This window comes from Charadrius vociferus, unplaced genomic scaffold (assembly GCF_000708025.1).
Source record: "Charadrius vociferus isolate BGI_N301 unplaced genomic scaffold, ASM70802v2 scaffold303, whole genome shotgun sequence".
Classification (NCBI taxonomy): Eukaryota; Metazoa; Chordata; class Aves; order Charadriiformes; family Charadriidae; genus Charadrius; species Charadrius vociferus.
The window spans coordinates 2321296-2347457 of NW_009647756.1; the positions used below are offsets into that span (position 1 = coordinate 2321296).

At 39.4% G+C, this 26162-nt stretch overlaps 1 protein-coding gene across 5 annotated transcripts in view; it reads left to right on the forward strand.

Moving 5' to 3' along the window:
• The window catches only part of RBMS3 (RNA binding motif, single stranded interacting protein 3), a 343935-nt gene that overhangs the window by 263994 nt on the left and 53779 nt on the right, over positions 1–26162 (forward strand). For 4 of the 5 annotated variants that reach the window (XM_009882163.1, XM_009882166.1, XM_009882165.1 and 1 more), the window contains exons 7-9: positions 8375–8421; positions 15786–15882; positions 18464–18514. In XM_009882163.1, the coding sequence (XP_009880465.1) occupies positions 8375–8421; positions 15786–15882; positions 18464–18514 (195 nt within the window). The remainder of the gene's footprint in view (positions 1–8374; positions 8422–15785; positions 15883–18463; positions 18515–26162) is intronic. The other variant, XM_009882167.1, reaches the window with a different exon arrangement.

Below are 26162 nucleotides of genomic sequence, written 5' to 3' on the forward strand. Positions count from 1 at the left end.
CACTTGCTAGTCCTTACCCTTCCACTCTTGTTTGAAGCCTCAGGAAATACTGAGCAGATTTACTGAGGCATTTGACTGAGGATTTGTGATGGCTGACCGGTTCTGGACTAAGGACCCGAGAGCTTAGATTACTGATGGCTTTGTAAAAGGCTGTCAAATTAGGCATCTAACATACAGGTGCAATAAATGTACAGTGAAACCTGCAAATGTTGGAAATATTTGCAGTGAAACTCTGACCTAATAACTGCCACAATTTCTGCACAAAGTTCAATTATTTTTTTTCAGGCCAGTTTTTCCTGAGTCACACTGGTTTAATCCACCACTCTGTTTTGAAACTTTCCCTGACAAGATCATGTTGATATGGTGATTCAGGGTAATCATATTCAAATTCTGTCTGTAAAATATTTGATTTAATTTACCTCTAAATTGCAGTTGACAAGTCTAGAGGTGGGTGACATATCTCCAAAAAAATGTTCATTAGCTGAGAATGCATCTGGGGAATCAAGAATAGTTACAAATTGAGATCAGATCAGATTAAAAATTACAACTTAAATTGTACAGCATAATCTTTTCTTGCAGATTTACTGAAACTTTCTTTTGGTTATTCAGAAATAAAATCTTTTGATATGTGTATTTAAGAGAGAGTTTATTTGAAATGTATCTGGTAGAAAGGGAGAAATGCCACATAAGCTGAAAATAAAATGAAATGCTTTGCATCAGCCCAAAATTTATTATCATTTACATTCTTCTAGAAAGAACAGTTCTAGAAATGGTAACCTTTCTATATCTGGTCAGCTCAAAGTGATTAATTTTTTTCTTACAGTCGCAGTATTTTGAAACCTCTGATACTTCATTTACAAGATTCTGTAAAATTTAGACCATTTAAATATTTGCGTTGTCTTTCTTGCAAGACAGTATCACCATTAGACTATTGGTGCATATATCACAACAGCGATGTGCATGACTGAATGCGACCCCCTTGTCATTGAATTTGGTCTGATGTCTATAATGTTATTTAATAATTCCCACCAATAATTCTTCTATTGATTGCTTGCTTTCTTCTGTAATCTGGGTTAGATTACAGCCAAGAGGTTAACCTCCATTTCCTCCCCTTCCCTCTCTTCTTCCTTTCCCCCTTTCTCCTTTGTTTTCTTTCAAGATCAGTTAGTGAAATGTCTAAAGAATTAAACATGTTTTTAATTCTTTCTTAGAAAAATAAGATGACCTAGTAGTTTGGGAATGTTGCCTTTATTAACAGTTTCTCTTTTTATCTGCTACTCATTACAATTTTGTTTAATGCAAACAGTAATTTAGAGGGAAAAATATACAATAGGTAATTTGAGAGACTTCTTGATTTTTTTGTAAAGTCAGTGCCAGTGAAGTGCTGAAGTAGTTGATCCTGGTGCCAGTCATCCCTTCTGTACCAGCAGCAGGCATTTAGAAACAATTAGTAGATCTGTGCCAGGCCCATTATGACATTATTATATATTATAATATCTTTTTGTGCTTCCAAGGAGATAGGTCCTTCTTAGTTGCGTTCCATAATTCTCAGTGTCTAGGGCTGATGTATTTTACACCTAGAAAAATATTTTTTCTTTTTCTGTGGCAGACAATTCCCAGACCTGTCCAGATGTACACTAGTACCCTCATATGCAAACCACGCACAAAAACATTTACTATGTATTTAGGGTGCAAGTTAGACATTGGTCAGTGTTGTGCATGCTTATTTTCAGCAAAAGCTTAGTTTAGCAAAGAGAGGAATTGAACCTGAAGAGAACCCTAGACAGAGGGAGAAAGTAGAAGGGCAAAAGGTAACTGGTAAATAAGTGAAAAGATACACTGCAATGAATTAAAAATTCTTCATGACACAAGACACTTATTGTGGGCAACATTTTGAAAAGGTGCCTAAGTGGCACAAATACCAAAGATCAGTTTAAATGGTTGGATTTTGAGCTTATGAAGCGCACAGAAATGTTTTAAAATGATGAGCTATATGAAACCCCTGCACCTGAAATCATGATTTTGAAAGGGACGATTCTTACTCATAGTAAGGGCCATGGTTTGGGTAAAGTAGAATCAGGACTGTGCCTGCTCTCTGAAGTTAGTTTTCTTAGTTTTCATTTTGGCTTTGGATTTCCTTCTGCAGTGAAAAATGTCATGCCATTTGCCCCAGAGATTTTCTTGCAGTTGAGTTTTCCTCCGAAGTTGGCTACTACGACAGTGTTTTCTTCTGCAGAATAAACAGATGTTGGAGGCAGGGGAAAAGAACATATCTTTTTCTGCACTCTGCTGTATCCCCGACAGATATGTGGTGGGCTGTCATTTTCAGTAGTGCTGTAAGCCATCCCTGGAAGTCTTCCCAACTCACTGTAACACACACATCTACTGTGCAGATGTGACTGTAATCCACAGCTGATTTAACACTGGATCAAACTGATGGCAAAACGGGTGTGCCAGATCCCCAAAAGCAGATGGTTCGTAGACCTGAAGATGGCAAGGTTAAATGTATGAGTTGGCTGTGGAAACAGAATAACTATATTGTATTATAGATGTCTCTGTGAGGAGGTTATTATCCTCTTTTTTTTTTTTCTTTTTAACTTTCATAAACTTCAGCACTTGTCTTTTAACTCATCAGATAAATTGAAGTGAGAACAGACTGACTCAGCCCCAAGAACAGAAACTGTGTAGATCAGACTTCCAGTCCAGTTCTGTAGGATAAAAAGGGTTTCTTGTCATTCATTTGGGTATCTGAACTTGTCATTGTGTTTATCAGCTCAACTTCTGACCTTCTGAGGTTCATGAATCACTTCCCAAGTTTGACCTCAATATTATATTTTTTTTTCTCCACAGCCACCTTTTTCTCAGAATACGCAGCTGCTTAAGGAGCATGTGTCACTGGAAAATGCTCCATTTCTTTCATATGCATCTATATATGTAATAGGTGTCACATTTACATTCTAGATTTCTCCTTCTATAAAAGGGAAAGGTGTTTTTTATTCAGACTTAAATTCAGAAATATTTCTAATAATGTGGAATATTTCTGACAGAACTGTTTAAATAATCAAAGGAAGGAACTCTGCCAAGTTAACTTTACTGCTGAGTTAGCTTATTTTAATAAATCAGTATTGTAAACAGATCTCATTTGGGTTGTCGGTTCCTTCCCCCTCCTCTCTCTTCCTTGTTCAAAGTGTTTCAGTCAGAGTATCTGCTGTCAGGGCACAAGAGATCCTTGTGCTGTGTAGCAGTGGTAACAAAACAAGTACAGGAATTTCAGTGTTGAAATTTCAATTGATTCCACTGTAGTAACCAAGAGCACACCCATTCTCCTGGGAGGGCAGTCCTCCAGCATGAAGGGATGAGGGGATGAGTCAGAGGAGGTGGGGAAGAGAGGCTTATCTTCTCTGGTCTGACTCCCACGTGGGTTCACCACAGAAATCCCTTGAGTCCTAGGGTACAGCCTTATTTTTCCAAATCTCACCTTAAAGAGGAGAAACCCAGGGAGCCTCCTGCTTGGAAAACCCACCACATCAGTGGATTTCACCCCTTTTAATTCATAGGCCTCTCCAATTTATTTTTTTTCCAGTGGACCTGTGGCCTCCTGCAAAATAAGAAATCCTTTGGTGAGAGCAGCCTTGCTTTGCACAGGTTCTCCCGCACAGGCTGGCCAGAGCAGGTTTGAGGATATATGTGGAAGATTCACCTTTGAGGAAGAGGCATGGGACATCTCTGTAGTAGGTTAATATTATGGTGAATTTTTGCACACAGTGCGGGAAAGACGTGTACACTGAGAGTAGGTAATGTTATGTTGGTGAAGCTGTTTGTGGAAGCTATATCCCAGCAGCAAAGAAGATATCATACAACCTAAAATTTGGTCATTTATAGATACTTCTGTTTGCTGGAATACAGATACTGGGCTGCTAAATGTTGTTCTTGTGAGAGTTCAGAGAGATTTGGAAGAGAAATAATAAACCCACCTTATTTCACATGATATTGAAGATGTGATCATTTTTTTAATAATCACTCCACAACTTAATCATTTCTTTGAGAGATTTACAAATCCAATTTACATAAGCAATGCAAATGTGATGGTCTAAGAGTCTTTTTAATGAGGCAAATGTGCTCATTTATGTTCAAATCATAACAAAGAGAGGGAAAAAAAACAGAAACGGAACACCTTGTCTTTGGCTGTGGAAAATTCTTCACAGTAAAGTGTTGAACAAAGGCCTTCAAACTTCCTGGGGGAACCCTTGCCTTCCAGAGGCTTTCTGATATTTCCTGCACTTTATTGAAGGAAAGAGCTTAAATGTAAAGAAAGGTGCAGACTGGTCTCTTATTATTAGAATCTCTTCGTTCACTGATGTCAATAATGAGAAAACTGCAGCAACAAAATAGCAAAAATCGTCATTCCTTTGTCTTAAGTTCAAACACCTTGGTAAAAATAAGCAATAAGTAAACACATACGGTTTAAATAGTCTTTTTTAAAAAATCAGTATTTTAAATGAGCTGGTTTTATTTCTGTGCCACTTGCGGCATTCTGAACACACCAGTTAAGTAATCCTTGAAAATGGTCTGTCTTTATTATTATGTGTGGGACTGATGGCAGATATCCCTTTTTTTTTTTTTTTTTTTTTTGTAATTGCTTTAAAGAGTTGCGTGTTGAAATGATGACGTGCAGGATTTTCATTCAGTAGCTGAATGAAGTATGTGTCCACTGTTTGGCTGAGCGGCATAAAAATTCTGTGGTTTGGTTGTTCCTTCATAGAAGATTTATCTGAAAAATATTTTCCTAAAGCGGCATTCCATCATCAGTGCCACTCTCTCAGGTGGCATTTCATCAGCAAGTGTCACTATCAGAAGAAGGAATAAGACTCTGTCTGTCCTTCCACTGAAACATGAGCAAAACAGTGGATGAAAAGACCTGCAAGAAAATGCTCTCCAGCACAACAGAGGACTGCTATAGAGGCATCAGCCAATGCCTCAGTATAGTTAATACCATATTAAGCACAGTGACAACTATATTCAGTACTGGTTTTGATGGAATAAGCTGGACCTCTATCACATGGAAGTCTGCGGCCAACCCTAATATTCTGTATTTGGTATTTTTGGAATTCCTGTTTGTGTGCTATGGAGGAAAGTGCAGACAATTTTCCAGTAAGTTATTATTGCTCATCAGTTTTTATTCCTGATGAATGAGGATGCTTCAGACCATAAATCTTTCTCTGGTCTAGCCTAACTGTTGCCTCTCCTGGGCTTCCAGCCAGCAAAATTTTGTAGGGAGGAATTACACAACTTGATGAGAAAGAAGTAAATAGTCCTCTGTTAGCAGCTATTTGAAATAGCAGCTGTTTAAGGCTATTCAGCAATGGGGGATATTAGCAATATTACTGGGCAAACTGTAGGTGGTGTACCATATGCATATATTGCCACACGCTGTGAAACTTTCGTTTATTGGCAAATGTGACAGTGATATTTACAGTTGTCGCTGCTGAAGTACTTGAACGGATTCTAGTAACCTGTCACTGTGCAGTATGGATATGGAGCATGGATAAGGAGATCGGTGCTTAGCCTTTCGTATTTGGTACTCACCAGGCCCCCAGTGGTGTCCCTTATTCCTAGTACCAGTAATATGTAATGGACGTGATACCAATATATAGAGAAGGGACTCTGTGCAGTTTGTCTGTGTGCACCCACACACAGGTGTGGGGCGTGATGGGGTTGGATGCCGAGCTGAGGGTCTGTGCTCTAATATCAATGGAAAGCAGCATAAACACGTGTTTGCAGGTCTCATCTGGACACTGAGCAGTGTTAGGGCTCCAGTGAAAGAATTGCTGCCGATATATCCTTTCTTCACCCTCATACTTATTTATGTCAGAGAAAATAAAGTAAGAGCCCTTCCTCCTTTGTTGCCACTTTGTCCCCAGGTCACACTAATGCCAGCTCTGATCTGATAGTGGGCTCTGATCCAGGCAACTAAGGACCGTTAGAGCTAGAAACTCCCTTATTTAGAAAGCCTGGTTCTCTCCTTTCCCAAGAGATTATAAGGGTTTTTTTTTTTCTTAGTCTTGAGTAGATGTGTGATGAGATGTTAAAATGTCAACACCTTGATTTATAGCGAATATCTTATTATAAATATTTTTGAAGAATTGTTAGAACTAATTTTCCTGTCCCTCTAGGGCTTTTACATACTATTTAAGTTGTCTTTACCAGTGACGGAATATAAAAAGAAAGCAATAACAAATTTTACAAGTGTTGAAAAGAGAAAGGAGAAGAAGAGAGGATTTTTTCTTTAAAATGTGTTGCAGACAAAAACTGTGTATGATATTGAAGTTTTATTGGCTGTCTTTTGGGGTGAACTATATACATTTCCATTAGTAATTAACACTACCTTACTGAACAATATAATATGCTGAGAATGTATAAGACAAAAGGATATAAAAACAAGTTAAGTAGATCATCCCTTATGATTTTCTAAGTTAATGTATTGTTTATATCAAAATTAGCAGCGGTGGAGGACATCCTAACATTGATTCTTTGACATTTTAAACCTGCAGAAATAGCCATTTTTATTTTTCTTTGTATGAAATTAATGCACTTTAAAAAGATAGCCACATGTTCTTGGCCTTAATCTCCTGAATTATCCTTTGTTTGGGAGATAGTAGTACATACGTTATTAAAACAACAGCATTTTCAATAAACAAAGCATTTGCTCTAGCAACTGCTTAAAAGAATAATGAGAAAAGTATACAAATTTAATAATAACATGAACATTTTATTTTTTTTTGGCTACGTAAGGTAGTGTGAAGCCTACCCTTTCAGATCAGAAATTATTTTTGGCCTCTGGAAACCTGGCCCATCTCCTCTTAGAGCAGCGTGCAGCTGCCGGGCTAACCTGGCTCTTCCAGGAGTGCTGCCCACTCTCTGCCTGCTCATCACTAGAGCATTTACCCTGGCTGCTCACCTGCCTGCATGGGAACCAGCCAAGCCCGAACGCTTTCCTGACCTGTCTGAGCAGCCATCTGGAAGGGGGCAGATGCCATTATTCAAAAGTAATTTGGTAGATGGGTCCAGGGACGTTAAAAGCTCCCACCAGGAGCGCAGACCCTGCAGCGTCGTTGGTAAAACACCTGTCCTTGAAGCAAATGCTGCTGTCTCCTGTCTCGGGCAGCGAGCATATGGTCTGTACGACACACGGAGAGAAATACACAGCCTTGGGGTGGGATGGTGCCATGGCCATTTTTCAGCTGCTCCCAAAGGGGAGGCACCTTGACTAATGGGGGTCCTCTCCTCTCTGTTTCTAGCCCCACACAAAGGGAGATGTCTTCCCATCTCCTGGGAGTGTTTTACATTGGCAAGTATTTCACAAAGGGAGGGGAAAAAAATAAATAAGGAAGACAAAAAGTCAAAGCAAATACAGTATGTGGGAGGAAAGATTGTCAGTCCCATGTCTTAAAGTAAATACTGGGGGAAAAAGCTGGTCCTTCCTGCACGGTGCCGATGGCCCTCTCGGAGCATGAGGTGGAGCGGGAAATTCAGTCTCCAGCCCTGCTTTCTCCCTGCCTTCCCTGTGGTACCTGTGGATGTGTCTGCTAATGGTGGCGGTGGTGATGGTTGTTAACTGGACGCTGTTTTGACACTGCCAAATCCTTACGCACAGGTCACCATCTGCTTGGTGGTGAAAGGCAGCTGAAAGGCTCTGTGTAGCCCATTAACAAATTCTTTTGCTGTCCAGACCTCTGAAGTATTTTAAAAGCCTTGTTTAAAAGCTCAAGCACTTTTTTGTTGTTGTTGTTGTTGGTTGGTTGGTTGGTCTTTTCTGCTTCACAGCCCACTTTTTGTTTCTTGTCTCATGATAATGAATTAACTGTAAGTAGGAGTGACAGCCTGGGGAAATGGTAGATGGCTGGGGTCATGCAGGGTGTGGCCTTTGTAGGAAAGATGAGACTCTTTCCAAAGAAGCTCTGGTGAAGTTGGCTTTGGAATATTTACCAACTACCTGTCTTACAGGCAACAGCAGGATTAGGCCCTGTTTTTTTATAGTGAGCAATGGGATGTAAACGCACTGATTTCAGTGGAGTTATTAACTGATGGTGCAACAAAAACACCGGTTGCACTAAATGTTATGGAGAGATGACAGCCAACATACGGAACAGATCTGTTTCTCAGGCATCTCTCAGGCTGTGGAGGTAGCCAGTCTGTCCGTGCTGCTTTGGACCATCTGAGCTTCCCTGGAGAATTTAGATTTCCATCTAAGTTGCATTCAGTTTTTATTCATATTGGCTTAGAATATGTTTAACATCTTTTTTTTTTTTTAATCTTTTTTTTTTTTTTCTGCAGTAATTGAAAAAATCTGTTTTTCTTCCCTAACTATGTGCAGGCTGGCATGGCTTTGACTTACGATCCGACAGCTGCTATACAGAATGGGTAAGGAATGCATGTTTTCTTATGCCTTTTTAAAAATTACTTTGAATGCCATCTTCTGTTTTCTTTCTCTGTGGTGAAACTTATTCAGAAGCAAATTCATTCAGTCATATTTTGACTGAAGCATATAGTGTTATATTGTCAAGTTCTTCTTTTAGTTTCCCTTTTGTTTTTATGCCCTCTTGATTGTAATATCCATTTGAATGGGAAGTTGTTTTTCCTAATAGTTTCCATCTCTATTTGGCAAATGCTAGCGGATGCTTTTTTAATCTCTCTCTGTCATGAAATGGAAACCAGTAAAATTTCCCTTTACTGACTTTGCTTTTGTTAAAATAATTATTGAAGATTCCAGCATATTTTGGATAATAGAGCTGTTACTTCATCTGGGGTTCTCTCTACAGGCTGGCTGGCTTCCATGGCATTGTCTGAATAGAAATGCCAAATAGGGAGAAAACCTTAAATTAGCAGATGGGATTTAGGGGTAAAATTCTGAGCAACACTCTTCTTCATTTCTCAACTACGGTTTGCTGACACAAAGAATTATAACTTTTTTTCAAATTTAGAGGAGAAGTTACATCATTATACTATTTACCTGCATGATTATATTTCCAATTATTTCATGAGCTGGAAAAACAGAGCCTTAAAATCTAGCTATCCTTTCACATAGGTTAACAATAAGCAGGAGGTTTGTCCCTGAACTCTTTCACAGTCACTCTGATCAGAGAGATGTTTGATATGATTATGAAATTCATGCATACTCCCATCTGCATTCTCCAGCTGAAAGGGAGAATATACTGATATAGATGAGAATGGGTTTATTTTTTAAGTATCTGTTATGGCATTGCTAGTTGAAGCATTTAGGAAAAAAATAACATTCCCAGTAGTTTAAAAAAATATATCAATAATAGTAGTATATTTTGCTTAATTGCCCTTTACAAACAGTAGTTATGTAGGACTTGTAATATTCCCATGTCGTGGAGGAAGCAGCCAAACCAGAGTAACTCAGAAAAAAAGAGGGGTTTTGCATCATTGTGATTTCAGAATCCTCTGGTTCTGTTTCCCTGTTCTGACCAGCCAAACGAGTCTTTCTCCTCTATCATCATACTTTTCAGTTGGTAACACATTATAGGCAATAAATAAAACCATCACTAGTTCATAATGCACCAGTGTTTCATCCAGACAACCGGCTTTTATTTCAAAGGAATTGCTGCAGATCAGTTGCGTGAATGTTTTGGACGCTGTAATTCAAATGATCCTTTGAGATTAATATTATTTTACTTCAAGAATATTTTTTCTAAATTATGAAAGTTATCTCAGAATCAGACATGATTTGTATCAGATAGTATCTGTGCTGTGCAGGTGTTCAAGCTGCTTGGGTGGTTTGGTCACTACACTGTTTGAACGCGTTGTCAGTGATCATTGGGAAAAGAAATAGTACCCAATGGAGAATTTCAACTGTGCAGTTTTTAAACTGTTCCTTTATTTGTAAAGCATGAGATAAACTATAGCACTGGTTATCTCTCTAAGAGTGACAATTAATTACCGCTTTAACGTATCTCTTCTTTCTAGATTGTCAAAATATTTTAAATTTCAGCAAGACAAAACCATCTAATTCAAAATGTTCTTATGGTGAGATCTTGATTGCATGCAGTATCATGAAGAGAAGCTCCTACTATGCAGAAAAATCAATTTGTCCACCAAAAGTTATGCAACTGCTGTTCCTTTGGTTGCATCTTTAAAATGCTGTCACCTGAGGATCACTGGGACCCTTTGGTTACACAGTTTTTTAGCTCCTCAGGCATTCACTTAATAGTGTCTCCACATCCTACAGTTATACATTTTTACTATTTTTCATAAGCCTCTTTACTTGCAACTACAGTAAAAATCTAGTTCATGGGTTTTATTTTAGCAATGTCTGGGAGCGCCTTGCTGCTTTGTTTCTAAATTGTGCAAATGCAATTTGTTGCTCACTGACACAAGACGCGGATATCACAGCAGGTGTGTGGCCATGGTGAAAAAGAGTTACAGGCTCTTAAGCACTATGAAGTAAAACAGGTTAACCTGATTGTCAATGAAGGGCCGTTGGGCAAATGCATTGCTTTTCCTCACAGCGAGGACAGTCTGGATGTGAGCACCCTTGCGTTGATGGTGTGCCCCTACCCACCCTGTGGGTAAAATGCTGCATAATACTTTGGCAGTACGGTGGACCAAGCCGTTAAGGTTTGCATGGAGCAATGTTACCCAAAGGTCTGTAAAACAAAGACTGCTTCCCTGTAGCACACCTGTTCAGTACAGCGGTCAGGTTACGAGTGTGTTGACCTGGCACACATCTCACGACTTGTTGATGTGCTGCGATAAGCATGAGTCGCTCAGTCCTTTGGGTGCCCACCAGTGTGGAGCTTGGTGAACTGAGGCTGGAGTTGGGAAATGTAAAGATACCCAAGCCAAGGTGAAGATTCAGGTGAGGTATGAATTACCAATAAAACCTAAAAAGAAAGATTGACTGCACGTGCTGATGTCTTTTAGAGTCCTTCGCAAGGTTGATAGATGCATTTTGATGCATCTAAGTTTCTAAGTCCACACATACGGAGAATGGAAGCCTACTAGAGAGACATGTCTCTGTAGATGTCACGGGGTGGTATTTGAAATTTGCAATTCCTTAAGAGGTGTGGATTATATGAGGGTTTGGGTTGGGGCATAATCAAACCTCAGGGAAGAATCTGGACTCTTGTATGTTGTCCAGATGAACTGGTGAGTTCTCGTTGCTCATGGTGTAGTACTATCACTTTTATTACTGTATAACTGCGTATTTGCCTTGAAAATCTATAGCAGGAATAAAGCAAAAGAGAGTGAGAAAGAGGCTTTCACTAAAAATAGCTAAGATTTTTTCCCCACAAAGGAACAGATAATTTTCTTCTGAGTCTATTATGTTGTAAAGCTTTATTCTCCATTTCATTATATTGTTTTTATGCCCATGTAACTCTGTTTAAGCATCCAGTGGAGTTACATCAGCGTAGAACTGGTATAATGGAGTGGAGAATCCGGCCCGTAGTGTACCATAGCATTGCAGTATGAGTTACTGAGGACGTGGTAACCACACACTTCAGTAGATAAGCTCTTTTCCCCTGCCAGTCTTTCTGCCTTTTTTTGTTTTATAATCAGCCTTTTCTGGATTGCATTTACAAAGGTACTCAGGTTTTATTTTGGGGAGTAGTGTGCCTGTTATAATATGCTATTGATTTTTCAATTTGTGGTATTAATATTGTTTTAGTGGTTTAATGCACTCACACAAAGAACAAAATAGAGCCCGTGTACTTGCAGTGTAAGGATGCTCATTTTAAATGTTCCTGAGGCTTGAGTCCTCCTAGCCATTTGACTAAGATTGCCATGTACTGTATCAGTTTAATATCTGATATCTGGGGGACTATACTGCGCATTTGCTGGCCAATGGACTCAATATTCAGATAGGTCTTTTTCATCTCAAACATCTGACTGTGTGGCTTATTGCAACAGAAAATTGCTGCCTTGATAACGCTTGGTAATACTCGTACATTATGTGAGCCCCAGGATACTATTTATGAATCTAACTTTTTCAGTACTGCCCGCAGGCATGAGGCATGAGCAAATGGTGTTTATTGCAGTGCAAATAGGATCTAGCTCTTGTGCAGATTATGTGTGGAAGCTTGCACATTCCCCCATAGGATCGGAACCATATGGATTTTTTTTTTCTATTTTTTGGCAGGGAAATAGCGACCAGACGCTACAGATAATGCAGTCCCCAAATGCGAAGGGAGGGTTGATATAGGAGGGGGGAGTATGTGCTTTGTCTGTTAAGCAACAGAAACTGTTCTTAAAGCATTGCCTGTGCGTGCCTGACGATGTACCAGGAACGTGGTTCTTTTTAACATCTCTTAAAAACATTTTCTTTTGAGCCCTCTGTAAACCCCTCTTCAGGAGCATCCAGGAACATCTCTTTGCCTCCTAGTGATGAGTTTTGCCTGTGCTTATGGAAGCTGGGGATGCTGAAAAGGTCTACTTTTAGTACAAGGACAAGTTCCATTTTGGCTCACCCCTGCCACCTGCTTTTCTATGCTTTTGCTTCTAGCATTGCAGTTGCAGCTGAGGAGAAGGGACACTGGCTCATGCCTGTAAAAGCTGCACGGGCCAATGTAAGGGTGCAAACTGCATTTGTGGAAAATGCAGCTGAGTCTTTTGGAGAGCTCTCCTTAGAGCCCACAGGTCAACCACCACAAAGCCTACAGCTCTCCAAGTACCGTACCAAATACTGTACATTTTAATGCCAGGAAACTTGGGGACATAATTGAATATATCTAAAATGAGTTAAAGCCAGTATAATTCATATCTCTTTCCACTCCTCTTTCTGATGTACATATTCTGATGACTGAGAATCCCATATTCACTTGGACTTACTTACAACATGCATTTTCCACCTCATTTCATCTCTCCCTGAGCCTAAAAGAAAAAAAAAAAAAAAAAGGGAAAGCCTAAGATCGAATATGGCAAGGTCAGCAGCTGCACATCTTGTTGGCATGCTGTAGGGTTTGTACCAGAACAGGCCACTCTTGCATTTTTGCTCCTTCTGTCTTTTCTTAGGTCCCCAGCATGTCAGTTATGCCAATTACATATTAGGACATTAGCCTATTTATATGAAAAGGGAATTTGGGGTGATGCCTCCGTGTCCCATGGGCGAGAGCATGTTGAGCCCTCTTGGTGAGCAGGACCTGCTAGGGTGGTGCCTGGCTCCAGCACTGTGGTAGATTGAGCGTCCCACACCCTGGAGGCAGCTCCGCTTGAGTCTATCCCCAGCAAGGACACCCTTCTCACCATACCACTGTACTTCACGCATGGCAGAGATATCCACATCCTTTTTTTAGATCCCCTTGGGCACAAGTGATACTATGGCAGGAAGACAAGCCTTTGCGAAATGTTTGACCTACAGCCTATCCTAGTGACTCAGATTGTTAAACTTGATTTATTATTATTAAAATTGAAACATATGAACTGGATTTTCTCACGTTGTCATTTGCTGCGTCAGATTTCCTTTCTTTCTCTTCTTTGAAGCTCTGGTGCGTGAATTTTCACAATATAGCTGAGTGTCCTGATAGTATGTTTTATTTGATGCTTATTTGAGAGCATTCCAAACAGCGACAGATAAATGGTATTGGCAGGGGTGTTGGAAGGGTTGTATTTTTCACATTACCGGAATGTATATTCTACAAGCTTATGTACTATTCAGATAACTGCATCTCTAAGCTGAAACTGAAATGGTTAGCTGTCTGTCAAGTTCTTGGCTCAGCACACGTTTTCTGTAAATTTGGTAGCATTGCTGGGATTTATTGGAGAGTTTATTTCAAAGAGTCAGCACTACTTCTGAATGAAAAGTTGTTTGTCCCCTGCACTCGTCTTTGTCCGAGCAGTTCATGTGCAATATGAGTGCAGCATCAGTGCCAGGTTGATGGACAGAATGAGAACAGAATGAACAAAAATCTGTTGTTTTCTCAAAAGGGTTTTATTTTTATACTATCCTTCAGTTCAAGAAGCTTATATTTATTTCTGTTATATATTTTACCTATAGAGTGGATTCTATCAGTCTGCCATTGAGTGTTTTCATTTGCCGCACGCAGAATTTCATAGGTCATCCACTTAGCAAGAGCATAGCCAAAGTGATTTCTGGTTAACCTTGATCTGGGAGAAGACCCCTGTATCAGGACTTCGATAACATATGCATCGTGCTAATGCCATAGATGAACCCGGCTAGTGCTGTAAAAATCCTTTCCTCCCCAGTGTTGTATGAACTTAATGTTTGATAGAAGCGGTGGGACACAAATGCCTCTAAGTTCTCATAATAGGATATATATAAAATTGGGCAAAGACACAGTTTTAAAATAGTCTCTGTGCGAGCATTGTGAGGACAGATAAATGTTCCTAAAATAGCAATATATTTCTATTAAACAAAAAATCACTCAGACGCCACCTGCTGCTTTTGGCATTTTAAAATCTTATTTGGAATAGAGAGAACAAATGATTGCTTCTCTGTCTCCCTGTCCCCTCCTAACTTCAAATGTTTCTGTCCAACCTTCAAAGACGGCAGCCTGTTTTTCCGAGGCTATTGGTTGGATGAAGTCAGTGGTTATTTGAGCCTGCATCCAGAATGAATGCATCCAGTCTGAACTAGACTGATTAGTACTAAATCCAGGATGCCAGGGCGATCAGGAAGTAGAGCACTTGTTTAAGCACCAGTAATGATTTTTTTGTTGCATGGCTCTCATGGAAAGCTACTGTTGATTGCCTCAGCACGGGGAGAAAAAAAGAAAAACCATAAAAAGGCAGGGAGTGTAATCCACTTCACTGTTACAGAGAGCATATGTACAAAATCTTCTGTTACTCGCAAGATTGGTGCACACTATACGAGAAGGATCTGCATGGGGTTTAAATCGGACAAGAACTCTGCGCAGGAGTGTTTCTCTCTCTTGGAGTTCAAATTGTCAGCATTTTGGCAGCTGTAAGACCGCAAACATTATTTTTTTGAGCAATTTTATTTTTCTGGCTTACAGTTAAAACTGAAAAAAGAGCAAATGCAAAAATCTTTACAAGCACACACATATTAAGTACTTACACAATCCACCAGTAGTGATATTTTCCAAGTGATAATTTTATCAATAATCATTAACCCACAGGGAAGGGGAAGAAATATAACATCTATTACTATCAAGCAAGCGATAGTGAAACTTTTGTTCATAGCATGCAACAGTGGAAATAAAAACAACTAAATCTGAGATTCTTAGTGCTGCCTGGGGCATTTAGACTCATAATTTGTGATATATTTCACCAGAAGGTGGGTTTTTTGCTCTCTGCCTAGATGAATATGAAAATTTCAGGCAGAGTTTTTGTAGCCATCTCTTAATAAAATAATTCAGGCATGTATATGGAGTGTGTTATTCTCGGCACTGAAGCATTAAGATCTGAAAAGAAAACAGTACCGCATGTAAAAATGAAATCAGTAATATTGTCTTTGATACCGTGTAAGAAATTTCCTTCCACTAGCTAGCACTCTGGAAAATCAGCTGTCCTTGCATTTCAGATAATTACTTCTTGTATCATGAAGTTCTATATTTGTGCTAGTTGAAGTGAAAAAAATATGCTTTGTGTAAATATTCCTCCTCCTTTCCATTTTCAAGATCTGTTCAGTGGAGCCATCACATCTTCTTTATTGTGGTTTTGGAAATAGATGGACATAATTACCTGTGTAGACTCTTTTTGTCTTTGCCCAGGAGGCAGTGAATTAGTCAGTCAGAGCCTCGCAGTCGAAAGGTTCAAAATATCTCGGTTTTGTTCTTTGTTTGCAGGTTTTATTCCTCACCGTACAGTATTCCAACAAACCGCATGATTCCACAGACATCAATCACGCCATTCATTGCTGCTTCCCCTGTCTCTACATATCAGGTATGTCAGATTTGCGCTTGTCTACTATGTTTCCCAGTTAATTATGTTTTGGATGTGGATGAAGGCAGAGTGTAAACCACAGAAAATTGTGTGAGTGCTTGCGCTCTTGAGTCACGCTTTAAACAAAAAGCTTTCTAGTAGTATTCAGGTATCATTTGGAGTACATTTTGAAGTGTTTCCTGCATTCCTTGCGCTAGCAATTAAAGCCACGGTAATTTTTTCTTATTTCAATCAGCTTCTCTAGTAAACAGCATTTTGCTTCGTTTCCAGTTGATAACAGCAGAAGTTTGTCGTTCTTATTGAAATGTTTTGTCATTTTGGCTCCCTTTCATTTAGCCAAAAGTTTTTTTAATTTTTTTTTTTTTAATGTTGACTGCATTGTCTTTTGACCTTTTGACCTCAGCTGTATTTGCTCCAGTAACAGCATTCTTTAAAAGTGCTCATTTTTATCCAATAATCCCTGACAAAGCAAGTTACTTGAGGATAACTGTCCTGATATCCTTCTGTAGTCTCCCACACATTTTATCATTCAGAATTTCTCTTTGCAACATATCCCTCGCAGGTCTCCACTGGGAAATTATTGCCATGCTCTGGCTTTCTGAGGTGGAAGTCAAAACCAGGTTGTATAGTTTTATTATTAGCCATTCTCTGGGAACGTATCACATCACTCTGAAGCTGGTCATTGGCTATACATTTTCCCACTTCAGTTATTTCTGTCCTATAGCATCAGTGTTCTTCCAATCCCGAGTCCTACCTGAGATAAGCTACCCAAACTTGCAAAGCTGCGTGGTGGGTTGTTCTTAATGTTAGGGTTGGGTTGTTTGGGTTTTTGTTTTTTTGAGATGGTATGTTACTGCTTTCAGGTAATTCTGGGAGTTTGTGCTTACACTTACTGTGTTTTAAACTTGATCATGAAAGATAAAGCATTCTTGTAATTTTCTTTGACTTTTGTGTTATCTAGTTTTAGATGGCTACCTAACAGTTGCCAAACAGAAGTTGTAAATTTCAGTAAATGGCAACACCAAAGAAGCGTCAGTGCCAGACACATACGAGTGCAGCTCCCGTGCACTTTTCTCAGTAGCAGAGCTGGCTTAAGAGTCGTACCTCCTCCCTCTTATTCAGCACACTGAATTCGGGCCACCCAACCACTTATTCGCATCACTGCTCCACAGGTCACGGTTTCTCCCTTCTCCCCTCCTGACTTGAACCATTGCATCAGTTTGATGCGTTTGCACCAAAACCATTGCATTTTATTTTTTTTAACCCATATCATTCTTCATAGCTAGTTTGCAGTGTAAGCCCATAGGTGTTTTCCTTGGCACAGCGGAGGAACCGCAAGGGTGCAAGAGTGGGAGCAGTGAACTGCAACAAGCTGTGTCAGTTCTAATATATTTTAACTAGTGGGAATTCACAACAGAAAATTTTGTAGTAGAGGTGTGTTTGCATGTGTGCGTGCTGGTTTTGGTTCTAAAGATGTTTCACCAGACTTGCTTTTCAACAAAAAATCTACTTTGATAAACTTCAATGAGTATTGAGGCACACAATTATACAGTGACTTCTCACCACTTGCTTCATGAATAAAATCACTGGGCGTCTGGAGAATTGGGACCTTGTCGTTTTCTCCTAGTCATCCCTGCTCGTGCTCAGTCTGAGATGCCACGTGCCCATCTCTGTGAGCTTGGGGACGGCTGGTGAGTTACCCACTGATGGCTGTAGCACAGCTGTATTTTTGCATACTTCCTGTGTATTGTGGTGCCCAGACTGATGCAAAAAGAAACTGGCATACACGGGTTTTGGGGTTGAGTCTGAGTTATGATAGCTTGTAGGCCATTCACGCTTAGCACAAGAGGGAGTTATGGCTCAGAAATGCCACAACAAATGCACAAGAACTCTGCAATGCATTTAATTGTTGGTAAAATTGGTATATCCATGGAGTCTGTTACATGTCAGTCATAAGGCAGAACAACAAAGACAGACTTTGGTGAGGCATATAGAGTTCTGGTGGGAACAGACCCCATGATGCCCAAGGTAAGAGAGTGACATCTTAAGCCAGCTTTGCCATGGAAGCTTGCAGTTAGAATAAGCTTCAAAAACACTGAATTAGATCTGCAGTTCTTAGTGAAAACAGAATAAGTCATTCTGGGATCTCTGAAAATGTTATACCTTTGAAAGTTCATACAGATACTTCTGAAAATAAACTTTGAACATTTCATGTCTCCTGCACTGTCGGTTGGATGACATGTTCATGGTTATATTGATGGATGAAAGCAAACAATACAAATGAAAAAATAGGACAACATGGAATATTGCAGACTGCTTTGTGAGATAAAACAGTGTGGATAGTAGAAGTGGTGCAATTGCTCAGACTTCTGACTTTGGTAGAAAACATTATCAAATGAAATTTGAAAGCTTTTTCCTTTGTCAATAACTTTATGAAGCATAAATGATTTTGCATTGAGTTACATGACTTGAATCTTTTGCAAAAATTAGCTCTGTAGTTGTAATAGAAAGAATATTTCCAAGTAAATCTCTGAGTTCTGTTTTAAACTTCTCTGTGCTAATTAAAATATTTGATATGCAGGTCCAGAGTACTTCATGGATGCCTCATCCGCCATATGTTATGCAACCAACAGTAAGTGGATACTCGCTTATATGCAGCTAAAAGTGCTTACACTGTAGCTTCGCCCTGCTTGTCAGCCACATTAAAGTCCTAGGTCGTGTAAGAGCAGCCAGCTGCTCCCTTTGGCAAGAGCCCTCCACTGTAAAGATGCTGCTTCTTTAAGGAGCACCATTTGATTTGGTGAAAAGGGGAGGATGGGTGATATGTTATCTAATTGCATTGATTATACAAGAATAACAAGCTCTAAAGTGTTGCTTCTGAAGTTTTGCTTTAGGGACTGCAAGATAACTGCATTCCTGAATACTTTGAATTGCCAGGATCAACACATGTTACCCCTCCCTTATATGCTTATCCATCAAAAAGAGTCCTTTGTAGTTGTATATACTTTAAAGGATCCTCAATGCCTCAGTAATGCATTTCAAGTACTGGAAAAGGGTAAAGCACAGCTATCTTACAGAGTCTCTGCCAAATCTGAATCTGCTTTATGATTTGACCAGTCAACTCTTTTTTTTTTTTTTCCCCCTGAGTAAATTCTCATCTTTCATCAATTTATAACTACTACTTAAAGCTGCATTACACTTCTACCAATATCCATAAGAAGCAGTGCAGGTGATTTTTTGTTTACCTCACAGAGGTAAACAAAGAGTTTTGATGCACTTTGCCTAAATATTAGCAATATACTAGAAAGAAACAACAGACTGAATCCCACTATGTACAGATTGCTTTAGTTTTGTTTCCTACCTTTAATCAGTTTCTCAGATACGGATCCACGTAGCAGTGTCATTAATCAAAATTCAAATGGGTACTCCACATAAGCATCAATACATTGATTTATATGAGGAGGGTAAATTTAAAATGAAGGTGTATAGTTTAGGATTTTTTGTTATTCATATTTGTGTTCAAATATTTTGACTTCATAATAGAGCAACCTCTAGTGGGATATAGTTATGCTACATACCCGTTTAGTAGCATAGGACTCTTACTGCAATTTGAAGCCCCCTTCCACATCCCTCAACTCTTTGGAGACAAGTTCTTTGGTTTTCTCGCACCAGGCAATGACCATAGTGCGGGACTGACTGTCTCCTGAAAGCCCAGTTCCTACTGCTGCAGTGCTGCTCCTCTCTCCAGACTCTGGTGGAAGTTTCTGTCTCAGTGGAGAAAAGTTACTGCTCTGTTCCTTGTAGGCAAACAAGCTGTATTGAACAAACTCACCTGTATTCCAATATTGGGATTTAATTGCAGACCACGAGAAATCTTAGATGTGTGCATATGATGAGTTATCAGACTTGTGGAAGCCAAAGGATCTGTGATCCTTGCAGAAAGACTTCCTTTCTGAAAGGAAAACCTAAGCACTTTACCAGTTCTCTTGTATATGTGTGTTTAAGCTTTATTTGACAATGTTCAGCAAAGCATTTTTCTGCAGTACTAGAAGAGGTATTTTGGTGTGGTAATTGGATGTATTTACTCCTTGGTAAACAGCTGTGAAAAGAAAAATAACTTACAGTGAGTGTTACCCTCAATATGCCAAGTTAAATCTGTTTTCATTGCCAGCCAGTGAGTTGTGTCAATGAAAGGATGCGTGCTTGTAGGTGGGAAACCAGAGGGACAGTGGATAAGTGGTGTAACGTTTCAGTTCCAGTGTCATTGCCATTGTGGGTTACTTCCATGTGTTGTCTGTAGCAATCCCAGTCTCTTCGCTGAAAGATTTTTCCCATGCATTTCCAAGATTATGTTCTTAAATAAATGGACATGAGGCATTTAGTACTGAAGAAGTATAGAAGCAAAAAGGCAGAACTACCATTCCCCAGGTTTCATTCAGAGATGAATTCTTTATTAGAAATGTCTGTAAAGTTGTCAGAGAATTACTACAGAGAGGACCCAAGAGACATCAGAATTAATGGCCGGTTTTGAAAGAAAATAAAGAATCTGTGTCCATTGTAAGTTTGCTGTAGTTTCATACCTAACTATAGATTCTATTCAAGGCAGCTCCATAGCTTAAGAAAAAAAAAGGAGAAAAGATTAAGTTAAAGTTGGCACAATTTCAGACCTGAGTTTTGGTAACCCTGTGAGCTGATGAAACTGGGAACTTTCTAATTTAGTTAGCTTTTTGTTTCTTCTTGTAATGTAGTTTGCCATGTTATTACCTAAATTGCCACCACTTTGCTTCATAATATTTTATGAGATGATTGATTGTGGCACGTGATGTCCCACTGGAAAGCAGTGCAGATAAATATTAAATTCCCCTTGCCCCAGGAAGGAGAACATTTTGTTAAGCCTCTATTATTCTTTGTGAGTAGAGATGAACTCATACAGAAAGCACAGTTTGAATTGCTGGAATACTGGTGGTTTAATCTTTGTTTTGATTATAAGTATCCACTAAATCATGTTACTGGATGATTAGCTTTTCATTTCCGACAGAAAGTTCTACTTGATACTTATGTATAATTTAACACCGCGTCGTGTCCCTCATGACAGAAAAATAGGCAGGACCGTGCTGTAGAGGAGACAAAGGAGGGTTTTCATCCAGCGTGCTGCGCACAGACAGGACAGTTTTCTCCCAGGCTGGCACGCTTGCCGACAGGAGGGCAGAGCTGTGCCGCACGGCGCTACCACCCTGTGTCTGCCTGCCTCTGCTCTGCCCGCCCATCTCGTCTCCTTTGCCACCTGCCTGCCCGCTCGTTTAGATACCACGCTCTTTCTTCAGTGATAGCCCTGCAGCAGGCTGGCCTGCCAGATGTGTTGCTCATTTCCTTCCCTTTATGTATCTATTTTAGCCACATTTTCCTAATGTGAGCATTCTGTGTCCGTTTACTCGGTGGATTAAAAATCCCCACTATAGTAAAAGATTTTATCTCCAACTCCTTCTGTAGCTTTTTCACTACAACCAGATAAACCTGTAACCCCAACAAATAACAATAACATATATATTAACTGGAAAAGATTTGCATATATTGCTTTTGATTCCCCCACCTTGATTGTTTTCTTGCTTCTGTGATCTCCTCAAAAGCAGATAACAACCAAAATTACATTCTATGAGAAAAAAACAGTTAGAATTTTTTTTCCTACTGGGAAAAAAGTCAGATGGGCAGTCAAATCAAGGACTCTGCAGATATATCATAATTCACTCCTGATTTTCCCTGTAACTTTTAACCTTGATATCGTAGGTTGATGCCAATGAGCAACCGCAAATACAATTTTAAAGGGGTTTTATTTTTTGTTATCAGTGATTTTTGCTAGCCTTATACTAAAAGCCATGGAAAATTAATATCAAATAGGTTGAGGTAGCATTGCTATTTCAGAATAAATAGTATTAAAAATACTCTTCTGCTGGCATAGTAGGGTCCCACGTGAAAACCTCTCAAATCTTTGTGCTTGCACAAGTGGCAGACCAGGGTTTTGGAAAACAGGATTCCCAAATCATGAGAACATGATGAAAAATTTACCTTGAGGCTCATGTGTGACCCGGACACTTGAAAACTGTATCCTTTGTAAATGGAGCCTTCACCACTTTTTTGACTGTATTGATTGCACTGTCTCCAAGTAAGAATGCCTCAAATTTGCCAGTTTTGTTGCTTTGCCACGTGCCCTGGTCCCTATCACTAGCAGTAATGGAAGACAAGCTCCAGAAGAGTAATGGTGGTGTGGGGTTGAACTTATATTGGCATAACATTTAATGCACTGATGGCAGTCTGGGCTCCGTTTCGTTAACTGTGGCTTTCAAAGTACAGTGCTCACTCATCCCTATTTGAAACAAGTCTTGTATTTCATTACTGCCTCAGGATAAGGGTAGATGGATAGCGATGACAGAATCAAAACATAAATGGGATAAGAGTTATTCTGGGGATTTATAACATTTGCCATATTAGTATGTTTTTCCTGTAGTCCCTGAAGGCTGTCTGACGGTTCGGGGAAAATTTTGAAAAACATGTTGTTTAAAGTCAATTCACATATAGATAATCTTCATTTTTATTAACGATGACATTTGTGTAAAACTTTTTTGATTCAAATCTTTACTACAAATAATACATGTACTTTTCCTCTCTGAAGGCAATTTTTTTTAGTTAACCAGCAGAAATGTTCTACCCTAATACCGTAGATGCACACTGGTTTTACACTTACCCTCTTTTATTTGCAAGTAAAACTGTGTGACCATAAGTAATCACTGTGTATGCACAGATAGATGTTCTTGTCAGCCTGCAATAGTTTCTGCATAATGGCTGCAGAAGGAATATGCCAGTGGCAACACGAAGGGTGCAAGCAGAGCAGCAGATAGAAAAACCTACTATTGGTAATGTATAGTGCGTTGGGGAGAACTTCTCTTCTGAACATTTCTCAAGCCCTTACAGCCCTTTTAGAAAGGTCAATGTCTTAGCAGACACCCTTATTATTTTTTTCTGTCTTCCTTCCTCTGGTCCATGGCTGAATGTAATCTGTCTGTCTTAAAAGCAGCCAGAAAAATGTTTCTTATTTCATAAGCAGTGTAAAACCCCTCCTTTGGTGAGAAGCAAGGCTAAGGACTCCAGATTCTTGCCTTTTGATTGTTGTGCATGAATGTAGCATAAAAAGTACAAACTGTCCAACTGAAATATATCAGTTTTCATTTTCTCACTAGCGACTCTGTTGTTTTGGATAATACCCAAAATACCACAGCAGTTTCAGTGTTTTGATTCCTACGCTCTTGAACAAAGAAGTTCCTTGTGCTGCGTTCAGTGTCCCTCTCCCAAGATGGCTTTCTCTACCTCCCGGTTGTTGCTCTACCTTTTTCAGCAAGAAGAGCTGGGGGTCCATCTTGTATTTGCATGCTTGAGTGTAAGGGAGCAAAGTGTGTCCTCTGCAGACAGTTGAGTCCTGCCTCCGAGATGAAATGTGAGAGTTCGGCTAGCTGGTATGAAAAGTAAACAGGAAATAATCCTTAGAAATTGGAATCTCCAGCTAGTCTTTTAACTTTTAGCTGTGTATTTTTAAGAGATCCTTTGAACATGAACCTACTTGAACTTTTAAGGCTAAAGAGTTTAGAGGTTGAAATAACTAACCAAATACCAATGCCAAAGTTCTGCTGAACAATTTTAATTCCAGTGTTTCCCGAGGCAGAAAACCAAGGACTGCCAATTCTATAACTCTGATAATCAAGACAGTAATTGGCAATGTTCCTTTGGGACAGGCAGGCTCGCATGAGGTCATTTCTGCCTGCCTCTCACCCAACACCCACCGCACATAGATGTCGTCTCAGTGCTACTAAATGGGTAATTTCAGACTCAGCTGAGCACACGCTTACCAACCCTCTTTAGTGCCAGATGCTGTTGTGTTAAGTAGAGTACCCAGGGCACAAAAGCAGTGCTCAAGCTCAACGAACTCATGCCTCTAAAAGGAAATCGGTGTAAACAATTCACCCAAGTTACATCTCGTAGTCAAGCGTAGGGGTTTGTACGTTTGATTATACAGCTCTTTTGGAATGTTATCTAGGTATTGCTGCAGTCGTTTGTTCTGCTGTTGTAGAAATTGTTATGAATTAATATGAATGGCAGAAAAAGATATATCCAAGCTAGATTTCCAACCCTTATTGACACTCGGCTAGAGCCCCCTAGTGAAACTGGACGGTTTTTTGTGGTGGCAGCAAGACACACCACATATGGATTCACTTAGAAAACATGGATGGGAGAACCACAAGCGTTTCCAGTAGACAGGCCCTTGCATTTGAAGAATTTGTGCTTTGCTGTTTTATCCTAAAAAAAGCTTAAGAGTTTTAGTAAAATTTTCTCTTCTTTCAAATATTCTACAGATAGTGTGAATACTAAATGGATAAACCATCAAAGATTTTTTTTAAAGACATTTACATTAGTGAAAAAATATATATATCTTTTATACAAATCTATAAATGTAAATGGAAAAGATATTTGGAAAGAAGGCGGCTGACACTAAATTTGAAAGGTACCCCAGAGATTTTGAAGCCAGGAAATTCTGGTTGAGGTTATGGAATATTGATTTCTTTTTAACCAAAAAGATTCAACCTTAACCGTCAACCTTCATTGTCAAGAGAAATCTTAACACAACATCTGTTTAAAAGCAGTAAGTTTTATCAGAGGGGGCTATTTTTTTAAAAAGATAGTTATTAATCAATAAACATTAGAGTACCTTCTTTGGAAAAATGTAGTACTTTTTTAAAAAAATCAATCTCTAATTTTGTACAAAGCCTGCAGTCTGTTTTAACTTTTCCAACTTCATGTACATCAACTAGGACTGAAAATCACTAATACTTTATTTATTTCATATAATATATGTAACATCTCTGGTTGCATATAGATTTGCATTTACATCAAGTTTTAAATTTACACCAAGTCAAAAACCTGAGCATGAACTGTAACGTTCATATGTCATGTTTGCCATTTTGAGAAAAAATTCCTCATTTTTTGAAGACTGGTCAAGTTAGTTATTGTCCACGTGGTGGATTAATACGTACGCAGAATGTGATAGCATCAGGCGAGACTGATGGACTGCGTAAGCACATGGTATTAATTATAGGCCAAGAGTCAGATTAATGAGTGTGCAGAAAGTAATGGGCTCAGCAGAGTGGTGAATTAGGTAAGCGTGCGATATAAATTTGTCAGATGATTTCTCAGTTTAGCTCACCTCAAATATTTTGCCATGTGTATTGCATTAGGGTTACACATGCATATGTGTGCTCTGAACTAGACGCATGTAATACATGTACATTACAGTACTCTCAAATTTATCCTCCATCATGGACCCTCTCTTATTTTTTCCCTAGTAATGTCCATTGTCTTGTGGTTGATGCTAATATCCAACCTCTGCAGTGAGAGCTTTGCTACATCTGGCTTATCAGACGATACTCATGTAGTAAGTGGGATACAAGCTTGCTTGCAACACAGATGGTCGTGTAGTGCAGTTGCCGAACGTACAAATTCTGTGAGGGTGGAAAAGAAAGGCAACAATTTTCATCTGCCACAGGCAGCAAAAAGCTTTGAATAAGCTCTGTGCTTTTGGAGCACAGAGATTTCGAACTAGTTGGTGACAAGGCTGGGAACAATCTACTGTGGGTGCCTGCTGCACACAGTGGTGGGTCCCTTTCCCATGGTGGAGATGTGGTTCTTGTTTCCATAGTGAAGTTAAGGACACAAGATGTTGCTGCAGGATAGTTCTTCAGCAGAAAGGGACCTGGATCTCCTTTTGGCTTCCCAAACCCCAACCCCGCACTGTGGAAAATCAGCGTTTCCATTACAGATGAGGCAATGGGCAGCTTTGGAGAAGGAAACAGCCCTGTGAACCCAGAAAAGCATTACTGAAGAACAGTTGTGTTATACAACTAGCGTAATGCCAGGGCAGCACTGTAACTGTGGGGACTCCAAAATAAGAATTACAAAGACTGGCACAACCTGTCAAAGTTGTAAATGTGAATTCCTGCTAGTGAAGGATCAAGACAAGTTTTAGGCCATTGGCAAGATGTCCTTTTTATATACAGCTGAGTAGGAAGGGGTTATGTAAGAATCAAGGTGTAAATGGCAAAGTTAATTATTGTATTATTGTTTTTTAAAATATTGTATTCATATGGGGGGTTGTCCCAGAGGATTCAACTGTTATTGGAAGCAAATTCCAAGTGGAAATCATGCATACTCGTTAGCTATAAATGTAATCTATAGCTATA